The sequence below is a fragment of the Phycodurus eques genome, chromosome 2 (genome assembly GCF_024500275.1).
Source record: "Phycodurus eques isolate BA_2022a chromosome 2, UOR_Pequ_1.1, whole genome shotgun sequence".
Classification (NCBI taxonomy): domain Eukaryota; kingdom Metazoa; phylum Chordata; class Actinopteri; order Syngnathiformes; family Syngnathidae; genus Phycodurus; species Phycodurus eques.
Window position 1 is genome coordinate 19,293,927 of NC_084526.1, and position 15,058 is coordinate 19,308,984.

Consider the following 15,058-nt stretch of genomic DNA (forward strand, 5'->3'; position numbering starts at 1 on the left):
ATTTGTCTTCGGAATGTGAACGACTGCATAAAACGATCGGATTTAACAAAAAAAAAAAATCCGAACTGGGCATCATGCTCTGCAGTGTGAACGTAGCCTAGTAGAGCAACGGAAGAAGTATAACATGACATCAGCTGTGGGAGACATCCAGGCAACATGTATGTATAATTAAATGTCTTATTCTAACAATTGTTACACGAGCATTAAAACATGACCTCTAAACATTGAGGTTACCGTCCCATTAAAATATTTAAAAATAATTACAAAAAAAAAAAAAAAAGTCAGTCAAAATCCCATCTCTACTATTACTACTACTTTTAATTTTTTTTTTTAATAATTGCTTTTGGAAATATGTATAAACTATATATTATACATGTCATTTTTTAAGATAACACTTTTGCCTTAAAATTATTTCAAACATTTGCTTCTTTTATTTTCAAATGAATACTACTACAATGTTGTTGCTTATAGGTTAGGTGTAAATGTTTTTCATACTTTTTCAATCAATTTTTCTCGATCGTCCATTAAAAAAACAAAGCAAAAAAATCCCAATATTTTAACAATTCCCATGTGATTTTATTTTATTTAAGAACAATTAACAACAATGAAGGGCAAATTAAGTTTTTTCTTTATTTATTTTTTTAACACACACACACACACACTCACCTTTTACTCACAGATCCTCCCCAGCATACAAAGATCTTGGAACAGTCGAGTTATCTCTTTAACATACTTACATGACACCAATTACTACTTTCCTGTAAGCTAAGGCTTGGCCACCATCTTGTGGTATTTTAGGGTGTTAAAAAAAAGCAGAAAAATACACCGAGAACAGCAAATAGGAGAATTTTTAAGTGAATAGCTGAGGATAGGTTCCACAGGAAAAACTAGGGGAATTTGTGAATAACGAACCGCAAACTGGGCTGGGTTCATTTATTCAGGCATCTTTATTTTTCAAAATATTTTTCCACCTTCTCTTTACGGTGTAACCTGTCGTTTATCTTTTTGTTACTTTTGTCCTTTGAAATCGAGCAATTATCTACTGAATGATACTCTGTTTATTTGTTGAGCACAGCTGGGAGTTGCGATTTTAAGTCATATGGTTGTTCCAAAAACAGGAAGAAAAAAAGAGTGATCATGTAGGATAAAAGTGTAGAGATGGGCGTGTGAGACCGAACCAGGCAGAGACCAAGAGAGGGAGAGGATGTCACCGTAATACAAAAGGAGGCTTTGCACAGTCATAAAAAGTGGAAGCAAAAACGGAGCTTTACAGCGCCGATGCAAAGATGTCACATTATCAATAAAGCTTATAAAATTCATAGCAATACATATAATATACACACTCACACACACTCACACACACATATATATATATATATATATATATATATATATAATATATATATATATACACATATTATATATACATATCACACACACACACCTACCTTATATACAGTCAAAGTTAGTCATAAGGAGCGCTACTGCAGATTGAAAAAAATAAATGAAAAAAAGTGAAGATTGGGATTAAATTAGAGGTAGCAGCAGATTTGGGATTTTTTTTTCAACATTTTCCTTCCAACATTAAGGGATACTCAAATCGGATTCTTCATTTTCCAGTTTAAATACTTGCGCGGCCACAGAAGGGTTTTCAACAGACACCAGTGTTGCAACTTGTGCACACTGCTTCCTTCATATATGTTCATTTTTACATCACAGTCCTGCTTTTGGCTTAGTGGTCTGGAAAGGCTCTTCAGGGTTGGCCCCATTACTGAACCAGCATTGGTGCCGCAGTCATGTAAAAAGGGTACTGGATTGCTCGATGTGGGGATTTCTGTGGTCCCAGCCATGATCATTCTCAGTACTGTGGTCCTAAATACTGTAATCTGGTCATAACAGTCATTTATTTTCTATTACATGTCTTCTGATCCCCCCCTAACTTCCTGTGTCTCCCCCATGACTTGGGTCCCCACTTCCTGTTTTGAAGCTGCTCCCCAAAGGGTCCCAGAGCAGGGTGGCCATTCAGGACTCGTAGAACTACTGGCAGTGGTCCTTTAGTGGGTCCACTCGCTCTTCCTGTTTTTTAGAAGCTCCCAAAAGGTCCCCAAGAGGGGTTGTCGTTCAGGACTAGTAGAAATGGCGGAAGGGGCTGTGGTGGTAGAACTCCAGTGGGTCCCCTCCACTTCCTGTCTTCTGGAAGCACCAGATGGCTCCCAAAGTGATGCACCTGTTCAAGGCTGCTAGAAGAGATAGAAGTGTTAGTGGTGTTTGCGGTGGTGTTCTCGTGCCACCCCCGCAAATTTGGTCCACACCCCACTTCCTATGTAGAAGCAGCTCCCAAAGGGGTCTCAAAGTGGGGCTGCTATTCTGCGCTGTTAGAAGTCTCCCAAGCGGTGATGGCCGCCCCCACTTCCTGTGTCAAGGAAGACCTCAAAGGGTCCCAAGTGGGCGGGCATTCAGGACTGGTAGAAATGGTGGTGACTACCCGAAGGGTCGTAAGACAGGATGAGAGAGTGAGACTGGTACAATTAAAAGTACAGGTGGTGGTGTTTGTAGTGGTCCGCTAGTGATACCCCACTACCTGGGCCCACCGCCACTAACTGTGTCGAGGAAGCTCCCAGAGGGTCCCAAAGTAGGATGGGAGATCAGGACTGTAAGAAGTGATGGTGTTGTTTGTGGAGGTGGTGGTGTTGTTACTCTAAGCCCAACCTAACTACATGGGTCCAGCCCCACTTCCTATTTCAAGATAGTTTTACAACAGTCCCGAAGTGTTGCTAGTGGTGCTGGCCACACACAGTACCCGTGTCGAGGAACCCAAAGCGGGTCGGGCATTCAGGACTGGTAGAAGTGGTGGTAGTGGTGGTGGTGTTCATGGTGGTGGTGATGCTCGTGCCGCTGGACGACCTGCGCCAGCCGGCCCTCGTAGAGCAGAACCCCGGGCAGCTCCTTCACCTGCTCCTTCTCCACCCTGGGAGCCACCAGGGTGCCGAGTGCCCGAAATCCCTGGTGGTCCTTGGAGCGCTGCTTGTGCTTGCGGTAAGGGGCGGCCGACTGGTGAGGGGGCGTCTGGCTGGGGAGCACCGGGGGAGTAGGGAAACCCCTGCTCCGCATCACCCGACCGCTGAGCTGAGTGGGGGGAGTGCGGCTGTGGGTCTTGGGGGAGCGGACGGCGGCCTTCCCGGAGTCTTGGCCTCGCGTCCGGCCAGGGTGGTGGCCCTCGGGAGGGCTGGCGTCTGTGACGGCCTGCAAGCGGCGGTGGTGGTGGGGCGGGGGATGATGGGAGTGGCTGTTTTCTGGCTCGTGGGATCGAGAGCGGGTCTGGTTGGAAGACCGGGTCTGGGGTTCTGCCTTGATCTGCTCTGTAGTTGCTGTGAAACAAAAATAAGCATGCTGGTTATTGGAGGTGTGGCATCTTTTTTGTCCTTTTCTTTTTTTTTTTTTTTTTTTTTTCCCTCTATCACCCTAATAACAAAAGTCAATACATTTTTCTTTAACATGGAGCGGAAGTTAGCTGGCTGGTTTTAAAAAAAAATTGTTTTTTTATTGTTCTTAAATTGCTGCGACTCTACTGAATTATAAACACGGAGATTTTAAGCCCTTTTTAAATCCACTACTAAACTAAGATTTTGATCAGCTGTAGAAAATAATTTATAATTCATTAAAAATGGATAGTGATTGAAGATGGAACACAATTTAGTTTTTCCAAGGAAAGAATAAATGCAACCTGGTGTTTTTAAAGCCTTTGAAGGGTGTGGGGGAAGGGGACGAAACACTGACTAGCCCCACTAACACCTGGAGTGACGCTGACCCAGTTGACAAAACCTCCCCCACAAACTGATAAGATGCATTCTTCCAAGCAGCCATGCTGTTAAACAGCCACTAAGAGGACGTTTGTTGTATGTCAAGGGGACCCTAAATGAATTAGAAGGTCCCATCGAAATCTTGGTTTACAGTCATGAAAGAGTCCTTTTCTTCGTTTGAACTGACAGCAGTCAAAAGGTTGGGGATCCTCTCTCCGAGAAGACCAAGCTGGGACAGATCGACAACAAAATGCAAATACAGCAATGAACTATTTGCTTAATATTCAAACATACACGCAAGGCGCCACCCACTGGCATTTGAGAGTACTGCAATCCACAGACTTCCATTCAGGGTTGTTTTTAACTGAAGATAAAATGTCCATTTTGATATTTCACAAACTCTGCAGAAATATTCCAAATGTATGCCTCGATGTCTGTGGCAGTGACTCAACCTTACAGGTGCAGCTGCAATATTTGGAGAACTGTTTGTCTTGATTTGAAGCCCAAACAGCATGAAATGTGATTGAACCATAAGCAGTTGATTTGCCAAGACTAAAGTTTAAACAATCATTCTATATGCTTGATCTATAAGTAAGAGTACAAAGTAGGGAGTATTTTATATTAAGATATGATTTTTACACGACTTTTATGGAATAATTATAGACTAGGTTCAAGCTGATGGGTGTGGTCTTCCTCCAGTTTCCTCCGTCCTCTTGGACATGCCTCCGGGGTATTTAACCCCTGACTCCCGCCTCTCCTAGGCTCTCCTCTCCTGGTTTTTCCTCTTGCTTGCTCGGGCATCCCACCCCTCCCTCTCCTTTTGTTCTAACACATGGCTTGGCAAACCCGAGCCATGGGGATGGAGATCCAGCTTCCTAGCCTCCGTGGATCACCGCTGCTAAGCATCCAGAACAGTCGCTGCTGAGGTACCAGACACGCTCCCAGCCAAACGTGAGTTCTCTGAACTTGCTTGTGAAGCCCGAAAACCGGCAGGGCGAGAGACGGTCATATCCTCCCAACGAAGCATGACGAACAACAACCATTTTTCTTCTTCCGCCTCTTTTGTTTTATTTTTCTCCACATATTTCTTCAACTAGACCTGCTTTGTTTTCCTCTTGAAATGTCCGGAGAAAGACCATCCCCACAGACCAACTGATCTACGGTCGTTAGTACAGCACAACAAGCGTTGCTAGAATGTACAATATTAGTGCCTAATAATTTTGGGGAAATTACGAGCTTCACACAAACTCCCAACTTTGCTCTAACTCTCTCTCTCGTTCGGACTGAACGCATTAAGCGCTCACGTTTTCAACTTTAGTCCAGCAACACACGGTGTTCTAGTTCCCTTTTCGTGTGCCTATTTTTCTTTCTTTCCCAATTATTAGTAAATTTCTTTCTGAAGTTAGACACCTTTGTGTGTTTCCCTATAGATCTCTTGTAGATGTCATTAAATATTCTATAAAATGCCACTCCTTGTTGTGTTGTGAGTTTAATAAGGAAACCTCTGTCATCTAGGACTCGTATTTCATAAAATGTAGCAACCTTTAGATTATGAGACTGATAAAAGGTTGCTTGTCGTTTTTCCTACGTTAAACGTCTAAAAAGGTCAGTGGTGCCCTTTACGACACAAAAATAGCTTGATTTATAAAGTTAGGCGTCAAATCACGCTCAACTGGAACCAATGCAGGCGTTGCTGCTTCGACGAATTTATTTCTTAAATATTTCTTAAATAAATTAAGTTTTATCCAAATGCCGATATACGCTACACACCCCACCATTATGTACCAGTGGGGTGAACCAAATTAAAAAAAATTAGGTGTGGTGTTTTTTGTGTTTAGTTGTTGTTGGTGTTTTTTTTAACTTTTCTGATCTGCTCTCTTAATGTAATACATAAATATATATAAAATATACATTTTCTCAAGTATCGCTGAAGATATCTTAGAGGGTTTAAACAAAGTTTCTTTATTTTACTAATGCTGTTGCGATCTCCACCGAAGTCATTTGAAATCAACTTGGCTTAGCTACTACATGCGAATCTGGTTATTTGTGTTTTCATTGTCAAGAGTTGATATTTAAGTCATGTGGTTATAAAAAATTAAAAGTGGATGATGCACCATGAAGTTAATTGATGAGACATTATTAAGGCCTTTGAATGGCGGATTCAGGGATTATGTGTCATTTTTAAGGACAAAATGATTTTGAAAAATCTAAATTAGGGACTTTTTAAGATCTACAGACACCTTGCAATGAAAGCTCATTTCACACTCTTTAAGGTAGCTGAAGTTATATTAGCAGGTTTAAAAACAGTTTGTGGAGGTCGTTATTTTTCTTAAGCTATTTAAGACCTTTTAAAAGCAGCTTCCATCAAATGTAAGACTCCATCTCCATCACTAATTCTGACCAAAGGGAGCCTGCTATAAAAGTTAAGACCATCTGAGAGAGAGAATTTTGGTTGTTTACTCAAGGATATTACAAATAAAAACATACAAAAAAGAAACATACATAGTGGGGCTAATTTACATGATAACCACCCCATACTGAGTTTCTCTCATGAGTTGACAGCTTGGCGGGAGAAGATCCAGTGCCATTTCAAGCAACAGCCGGACAACACTGTCAGAAACACTATGTCGAAACACCCACTTTCCCCACTGGTGCGATACCCCTCAATCATATCAAAGCTAAAGGGAAAGCACAGCTGCATTGAGTTTTATCAGAAATTAGCATTAGCTCACAATGTTAGCGTCTGATGAGCGGCACATACTCGATGTGGTGGTGGTATTTGTGTTTGCCACATACATAGAGTGCCGCTTCCATGATTCTTTATTGTCTTCTTAAGACAATAAAAAATTTTTTTTTTGTCTTTAAGGGCACTTGCTTTTAAATCTCCACACACACTGCTAATGTTGTAAAATGAGTTTGAAATGGTATTAACATGAGATCATAGTTTGTGGTATATTTACGGTTTAAACTATTATATCAGCAATTATAAACCTTTTTAGAGGGTTTTCACAAGTTCCAACAGGGCTTGGTCCCTTTTACTGTAATCCTTGATCCCTGGGGCATTTGAACAAAATTATGCCACAGAAACAGTACCTGGGAGTTTTAAATTGGACAAAATGCATAAATTGTCTCCTTTAAAAACTTGTTTGCAATAGCTTAGACGTTTGTATTAGTAACGCCATAGCATACTTGGGGGTCCACTCACCGGCTCCAAAGCGGGATGTGTAATTCTCTATACCGGCCAAGTCCAAGTAGTGGTTCCGTCGCTCCAGGTTCTCGTCCACGCAGTGGCGCTGGCAGCCCGGCTGGGCATGGCTGTGCTGGTCGCTGTGGTGGCGCCTGGGAGGGGGAAAAAAAAAGCAGCACCTCTCATTTAGCGAGAGTTTCGTCACAGGCGAAACAAGCGCTCCCTTGTCATCAGGCGGCCATTGTCAGAGCAGATGGGGAAAATCACAGGTCTCGGAAACAAATGCGCCAAGCGATGATTTTGGTGATTTTGATGCAAAAAACGTACAATTAAGTAAAAAGTACAGATTTACCTTATGAGTGCTCGACCTTTCTTGTCAGTACTCTTGGGGTCATCGGTGCACTTGTCATTTCTCTCCCTGGGGTGGGACGCATCTGTGTGTGTGGGGGAAAACAGAAGGCTATTATCAGTGAGAACAACACGCATGCGCACACACACACACACACACAAGAAGAAAGCAACCTTTGTTTTGGGTTTTTACTTTGAAGATCTACAGAGGAGGAAGAACAAGAAGAAGAAAAAAAACAATGCTTCATTTATTCTCGTTTCAACTCCCAGCATCTTCTAAATTAAATAGGGGAAAAAATAGTTCGAAGAGACTTGAGAAATAGTTTAATAATAGAGATCTGACGCAGGCTGAAATTAGCATAAAGGCGAATGGGCGATGTCAGAATCTCTCGAGGTGTATTTATAACTATAACAACAGGACGGCGGTTGGTAAAAATACAGGGATACGTATTTTTGTGCAACTTCTTCCCCTCATGAGTCGTGGTAGAGAGAGGTGAACATTGACAGATATTTTTGACAGCTTTTTTACTTATTTTCAAGAATTATAACGTACAATGTTTCACTACTTTTTGAGAAATGGCACCTTGTGGCTTTTTTTTTTTTTTTTTTTACACAATTTTTTTTGACAATACAAGCACCCTTTTGAGCCAATACAGCCATGAGTCTTTTTGGGAATGATGCAAGTTTTTCACACCTGGATTTGGGGATCATCTGCCATTCCTCCTTGCAGATCCTCTCCAGTTTTGTCAGGTTGGATGGTGAACATTGGTGGGCAGCCATTGTTCGGTCTTTCCGGAGATGCTCAATTGAGTTTAAGTCAGGGCTCTGGCTGTGGCATTCAAGAACAGTCACGGAGTTGTTCTGAAGCCACTCCTTTGGTATTTTAGCTGTGTGCTTAGGGTCATTGTCTTGTTGGAAGGTGAACCTTCGGCCCAGTCTGAGGTTCTGAGCAACCTGGAGAAGGTTTTTGTCCAAGTTATCGCTGTAGTTGGCCGCATTCATCTTTCCTTCGATTGCAACCAGTCGTCCTGTTCCTGCAGATGAAAAACACCCCTACAGCATGCTGCTGCCACCACCACGCTTCAATGCTGGGACTGTATTTGACAGGTGATGAGCAGAGCCTGGTTTTCTCCACACGTACCGTTTAGAATTAAGGCCAAAAAGTTCTATCTTGGTCTCATCAGACCAGAGAATCTTATTTCTCACCATCTTGGAGTCCTTCAGGTGGTTTTAGCAAACTCCATCCAGGCTTTCATGTGTCTTCGTCGGGCCACTCTGCTATAAAGCCCCAACTGGTGGAGGGCTGCAGTGATGGTTGACTTTCTAGAACTTTCTCCCATCTTCCGACTGCATCTCTGGAGCTCAGGCACAGTGATCTTTGGGTTCTTCTTTACCCCTCTCACCAAGGCTCTTCTCCCCCGATTGCGCAGTTTGGCTGGATGGCCAGATCTCATAAGGGTTCTGGTCATCCCAAACGTCTTCCATTTAAGGATTATGGAGGCCACTGTGCTCTTAGGAACCTTAGGTGCAACAGATTTTTTTTTTTTTTTTTTTTTAAACCTTGGCCAGTTCTGTGCCTTGCCAGAGTTCTGTCTCTGAGCTCTACAGGCAAATTCCTTTGACCTCATGATTCTCATTTGCTCTGACATGCACTGTGAGCTGTAAGGTCTTATATAGACAAGGGTGTAGCTTTCCTAATCAAGTCCAATCAGTATAATCAAATACAGCTGGACTCCAACGAAGGTGTAGAACCATCTCAAGGATGATCAGTATAAATATATATTTATATATAAGAATTTTCTCTGCTTACCGAGAATCACGGCGGTCTTATTACCACCACCATATAGCATACCTTTTCCTGTTTAGCTGATATATTCCGCCTACTTTCCCTCACAATGCGGTCTCCAGTTGGCGACCTTTAAACGTTTTGCTCAGGAAATTTACCCTCTCTCTGATTGCTACTCTGCGACGCTACAGAAGCTAGCTCTTGCGGCTAGCTCCTGCGGCTAGCTCTTGCAGCTGCAAGCCTCTCCAGACACGCAGCAAATAACCTGTCGGGGAAATAACGCCCAGTGGACTATACACCAATGACTCGAGTCATCCAACACTGTAGGCTCCACACCCTAGCGGACTTCTACCGCCGCGACCTTTTCTCACTATCAATTTTGTTGACAAACCTAATAAAATAAAACATTCTATGTGGATAATACTTCATTTTTTGAGCATGGATACCAGCAATTTTGGGAGGGGTGATTGGCAGGTGGTCAGTATTATATATGGGTACAAGGAAAATCCAGCTTCGAGATGGGATTTTAGGGGTGCATGTTTGATATATTTGAGAGTGTATAGTACTTAAGAAAATATGGCACTTGTTCTAATTTTCTGGGACAATTTCCACCCATTTCTGTTGAATAATCCTTAATTTTGACGATTATCTGTCATAGAAATATTTGACAGTTTATACATTGACAAATTTCCCGCATTTTCTTGACAGTGTTTCCTCGTTTTGGACAATTTTCACATTTATAAAAAACAAAAAAAAAACAAAAAAACCTTTGTTTGTTTACAAATTTTGAAAAATTTTCATGAGAATTTTTTACTCTTTTTATCAAATCACTCATTTCGACTATTTTCAGTTTTTTTAATCCAAGTTTTGACAATTTTCACTCATTTAAAAAATTATTTCTATACACAAACTGGAGGTGTACCTGTGCCCTGCGTGCAACTCCTCCACCGCTGGCTGGAGTCTGGAGCCACCGACAGTTTAACCCGCAAGGTCTTACTGTTACTGGGCGAATGATTGACAGAGGCATCCACTACCTCGTAGATGGTGTGGAGGAGGCTGGTAATGTCCTGGAAGGAAACGGTCACACAAAAAGGATGACTGTAATAAATGGTCTTTTTAGACAGTGTTATCATGGGTCATCGTTCGTACCCCGGCTATATTGCATTTTTTTAAAGCGGTTTTCCAATTTTTTACTATGGGTTTTTACAGTACACTTACTTATTGCAATGCCCTCAAACATGGGAAAGGAGAGCCACTGTCGCCGATGCACTTTTTTGTCAGCCACAGCACACACCCAGACACTCACACACCACCTCACGAGGCCACGCTTCTTACAGGGACAGACACTATAATGCCAAATACTGTATATTTTTATACATTTTATGCTTGTATTTTTTTGGTGTGTGTTAAAATATGTTTACTACGTGTTTTAAAATGTGTTGTAATACGTCCAAATGTGTTTAAAGCATGTGAAAGGGGTAAAGAATTTTTTTTTGTTTATATGGTCTCTCTGTATTTTCACCTAATTGGGTCGACCGTATCCACCACGATAAATGCTGTAAACTGCTGAGAATTGAGCAGATTATCCCTCCCTTTACAACAAAAAAGGTAAATATGCAGGAAAGGGTGGGTGCACACTTCAGTTTCAAGCACCGACACACAGTAGAAAAACGTCTGTGGCGTGACGGCATGAAAAGGAGCAAGAGAAGAAAGTGTCTGCCGTCTCGTCAGTCAAGCAGCCACCGGCAACAGCTCCACATACATACAACCCAACACTTTTCGGGTGTTCTCTTGGATCGCTCAGTGCACTAAGCACAGGATCCCCGTCTGGAGACGGACGGTTCCTGACATTAGACTTTTCGTTTGGATGTAGTGGCTCCACGGTTGACTCTTATGTGAAAATGCTGCAGACTTCTACTACACAGCCTCCACTTTGCTGCAAAGGCCTGTGTTCTTGTTGCCCTTAATCTCCAATCGGATAAATATTTCTCCTTACATACAATAACAAAAATACAGGAGAGCCTTGTGTCGTCAATTACACTGATCAACAACAAATTTATTCTCCAACATTCTTTTTAGCTGATCTAGGACAGTTTTTATGTGCTGAATCCAAATAGCACATTGGTTTTGCTCAATCAGGTAAATGTTTTGAACAATGGCCACGTTGTAACATTTGTGGCAACACAAGAACTGAGTGATGATAAATATACAGTGGGTACGGAAAGTATTCAGACCCCCTTAATCTTTTCAGTCCTTGTTATATTGCAGCCACTTGCTAAAATCATTTAGTCTTTCCAGAGATGCTCAATAGGGTTTAAGTCAGAGCTCTGGCTGGGCCATTCAAAAACAGTCACGGAGTTGTCCTGAAGCCACTCCTTCGGTATTTTAGCTGTGTGCTTAGGGTCTTTTTTGAAGGTGAACCTTCGGCCCAGTCTGAAGTTCTGAGCACCCTGGAGAAGGTTTTCGTCCAGGATATCCCTGTACTTGGCCACATTCATCTATTCTTCGATTGCAACCAATCTCCCTGTCCCTGCAGCTGAAAAACACCCCCACAGCATGATGCTGCCATCACCATGCTTCACTGTTGGGACTGTAATGGACAGGTGATGAGCAGTGCCTGATTTTCTCCACATGCCACTTAGAAATAAGGCCAACAATTTCTATCTTGGTCTCAACAGACCAGAGAATCTTATTTCTCACCATCTTGGAGTCCTTCCTTGTTTTTTAGAAAACCCCATGCGGGCTTTCATGTGTCTTGCACTGAGGAGAGGCTTCCGTCGGGCCACTTTGCCATAAAGCCCCGACTGGTGGAGGCTGCAATCACTCTAACAAAGAGTGAAAAATTAAAGGGGTCTGAAAACTTAACGTACCCACTGTACATACAACGTTAGCATAGCCTGGTGGAGCTTAGTTTTGGATGATGCAGTATCATACTCCACGGTCTCTACTTTGGTCCGGGGTCCATTTTATTGCTAACTTCAATCTCCTCTTGGGCAGAAATATGTCCCTTTATATACAATACCAAGATAAAACAGGAGAGCTTTGTTGTCCTCAGTTGTTGCTTGCTGGCAGGTTTTGTCCTAATGTGTTTTCTTGCTGCCCTCAGTCTCCTCTCAGATAGAATTGCCGCATCATAGGAACATTTGAGACTCCATGGCTAGAAATGTCCAAATATAAACACACGATAAACTTAGTCTCTGTTCCTTATATCTTTGGTTGCTTTAGAATTATACTCCACAGTCTCCACTCGGATGCAGGCTTCCAGTTTTCTTGACGCAATTAAGCTCCACTCGGATTAAAATTGCAGCGTCATTTGAGGCGACACAGCTAGAAATGACAAGAACACACATGCTAATGTTAGTTTAGCCCATAGGTGTCAAACTCATGGCCCGGGCCAGATGGGGCCCGCCACATCATTTTATGTGGCCCGCAAAAGCAAATCATACTTGTCAACTTCTGTGATTTCTGCTAAAATCTGTACCCAAATTCCAAATTTTCATAATAATAAACAATAATGTTGAGATATTGCATTTTTCTGTTACCAAACCCTTCTTCTACAGTAAGTTAAACAATACTTGAACAAACTATTATCCTTGTCTTCTGATTTCAAAACCAGTTATCCCTCAATTTGTTGTGTAATGGTAATAATATGATTTGGTGATTAAACATTTCACTGTTCTAACGGCCCTCTGAGGGAAATCATAACTACAATGCGGCCTGGGACAAATATTAGTTTGACACCCCTGGTTTAGCCCATTCCTATGCTTTGGATGCTAAGTATTATACTCTACAATCACTGCCGCTGCATGTTTTTATACCAAGAATACAGGAGAGCCTTGGTGACGTTTGCTGTTGTTTGTTGCGAGTCTTCATCCCTCCGACCTTGGTGGAGGAATGTGTTCATTCTTTGATGTTTTATTAGTGAAATAAGATGACTTAAGGTCTGCGGTTTAATTAATAAAAGAACATTCCAGATGTTTATGTGGGGTGGAGATGTTTTGGCAGATGTTTGTCTGATTTACTTGTTCATTCATTGATCAAAGACTTGCAGCGCCAGAGTCTAAATCCCCCCCCCCACCTGCCCAAAGCCCACCCTTCGGGTTGAAGACAATTACCTCTCTGGTGACTTTCCCGTTGTTGTCAAAGTCGTAGAGGGTGAACGTCCACTCCTGTCGGTTATCCTCCTCCATGGACACAGCGCACTCCAGCTCCTGAAACAGCACAGGCACATCAATATGTGTGTGTGTCAGTGTGAGTGCCAATTTTTGTCTGTTTCAGTGTGCATGTGTATGGCACAGTGTGTGTGTGTGTGTGTGTTTCAGTGTCAGTGCGTGTGTTTATGTCATAGTACGTGTGTCAGAGTGTGACAGAGAATGAATGTGTATGTGTCAGAGCATTGGTCTGTGTGCGTGTGTGTCCGTGTCCAAGCCGCATCAATGTATGTGTGTCAAAATGTGTGTGTCAGTGTGTGCATGTGTGTCAGAGTGTGTGTGTGTGTGTGTGTCAAAATGTGTGTCTCAGTGTGTGCATGTGTGTCAGAGTGTTTGTGTATGTGTGTGTGTGTCTCTCTCTCTCTCTCTCTCTCTCTCTCTCTCTAGCCTAGTTTCCTCCTAGTGGAAGTTAAATCGAGGTCCCGTTTAGTTTGGACAAAGTGGCAAACTCACTTCAAATTGGAGCTGCTTGTGCGTCCTCACGGGGGATTGGCCGTCCCGTTCCTGCATCATCTTGTCCTCCAAGCAGCAGCTGTCTGTCTTCTCCGGGGGCAGAGCCACTGCAGACACAGACACATGACAAGAGTCAGCGTCAAATGGTGGGTGCGGCAAAACCTGATGATAGGTTGCCGCTTCTAAGTGCCTGAATCCTAGCGAAGCAGCTGCAATTACAAGAAAAGTGACACACTGGTAGGTGTAATATGGTTTTTATATAGTTGAAAAGTACTAAAACCATGGGCGAAAGGACTCCTGGCATCATTACCAGCCCTCTTAAGTTCAAATATACTATAAATAATAAGACATCCTTGCATTAATTGGACATCAATTGAAGCGTTTGTATTATTTTTATTTTTTTTGCTTTAAAATGCATGTGTCCAATTTGTTAATTTGAACATTAAGTACCAGCAGCAACATAACAGTAGAAAACAGAGACCTTTATAAAATTACAGTGGAACCTTGATTGAAAAGACTAACATAAATACATTATATTCCAGATATATATTAATAACAATAATATAATTTTAACTTTCTGAAGTGACGTGTGCAGTGACATACTAATTAATTTCTGGTTCAGACGCGATGTCCTTTGTGAACATGTATTATTTTTATATTTATATGTAGCTTATTCGCTACCATGGAGGCGATTGACATCGGACGTAAAGAAAACTTTTGCCTCTGCAACTTGGCAGCTGGGGAGTGTAAAAAAGCCGCTGTTCAAAGTGGACGTGCCGGTAATGTCAGGACGCTGTATTCCCCCCCCCAATACCCGGAAAAATCGGTGTGACGGCCGTAACGAGTCAATGTACAGTGATTTCTGTAACAAAATACAGACGTTCCGTAACATTTGGCAGCTGTGTGTTCGGGATACTTTTAGATGGTAAATGGCTAAATTAAGCAATCCTGTGTGCCACTTTGCATCGGATTTAGACCTCAAGCCATGTGTTTCCCAGAATGCATTGTGCTACGCAATGTTGACCTTTTGCAAAAATTAACATCCTTATTGCGTTAATTCTCGTTTTGGTGTTTTTATGTTACAAGCAGTTCATTAATTATGTACCTTATTTAACTGTGACATTTACGGTTGATTTAGGTTGCACTGCGTTTTTTAAGAAACCATGACTTTAGGTTGTGTGTGAAATATTGACAGTTTAGCCCGATAGGGCGTTGACTATTGAAGCAAGACTCAGAAATGTTTTAATATCAATATCTTTGTACAATTGGAACT

At 42.1% G+C, this 15,058-nt stretch overlaps 1 protein-coding gene across 1 annotated transcript in view; it reads right to left on the reverse strand.

The window, feature by feature from the left end:
- Positions 1-405: 405 nt before the first annotated feature.
- Positions 406-15,058, reverse strand: part of nkd1 (NKD inhibitor of WNT signaling pathway 1) — a 63,836-nt gene continuing 49,183 nt past the window's right edge. The window contains exons 5-10 of the mRNA XM_061701909.1: positions 13,786-13,892; positions 13,237-13,332; positions 10,044-10,188; positions 7,340-7,421; positions 7,006-7,139; positions 406-3,368 (exon numbers count right to left, since the gene is read on the reverse strand). Of these exons, the coding sequence (XP_061557893.1) occupies positions 2,833-3,368; positions 7,006-7,139; positions 7,340-7,421; positions 10,044-10,188; positions 13,237-13,332; positions 13,786-13,892 (1,100 nt within the window). The 3' untranslated portion in view covers positions 406-2,832. The remainder of the gene's footprint in view (positions 3,369-7,005; positions 7,140-7,339; positions 7,422-10,043; positions 10,189-13,236; positions 13,333-13,785; positions 13,893-15,058) is intronic.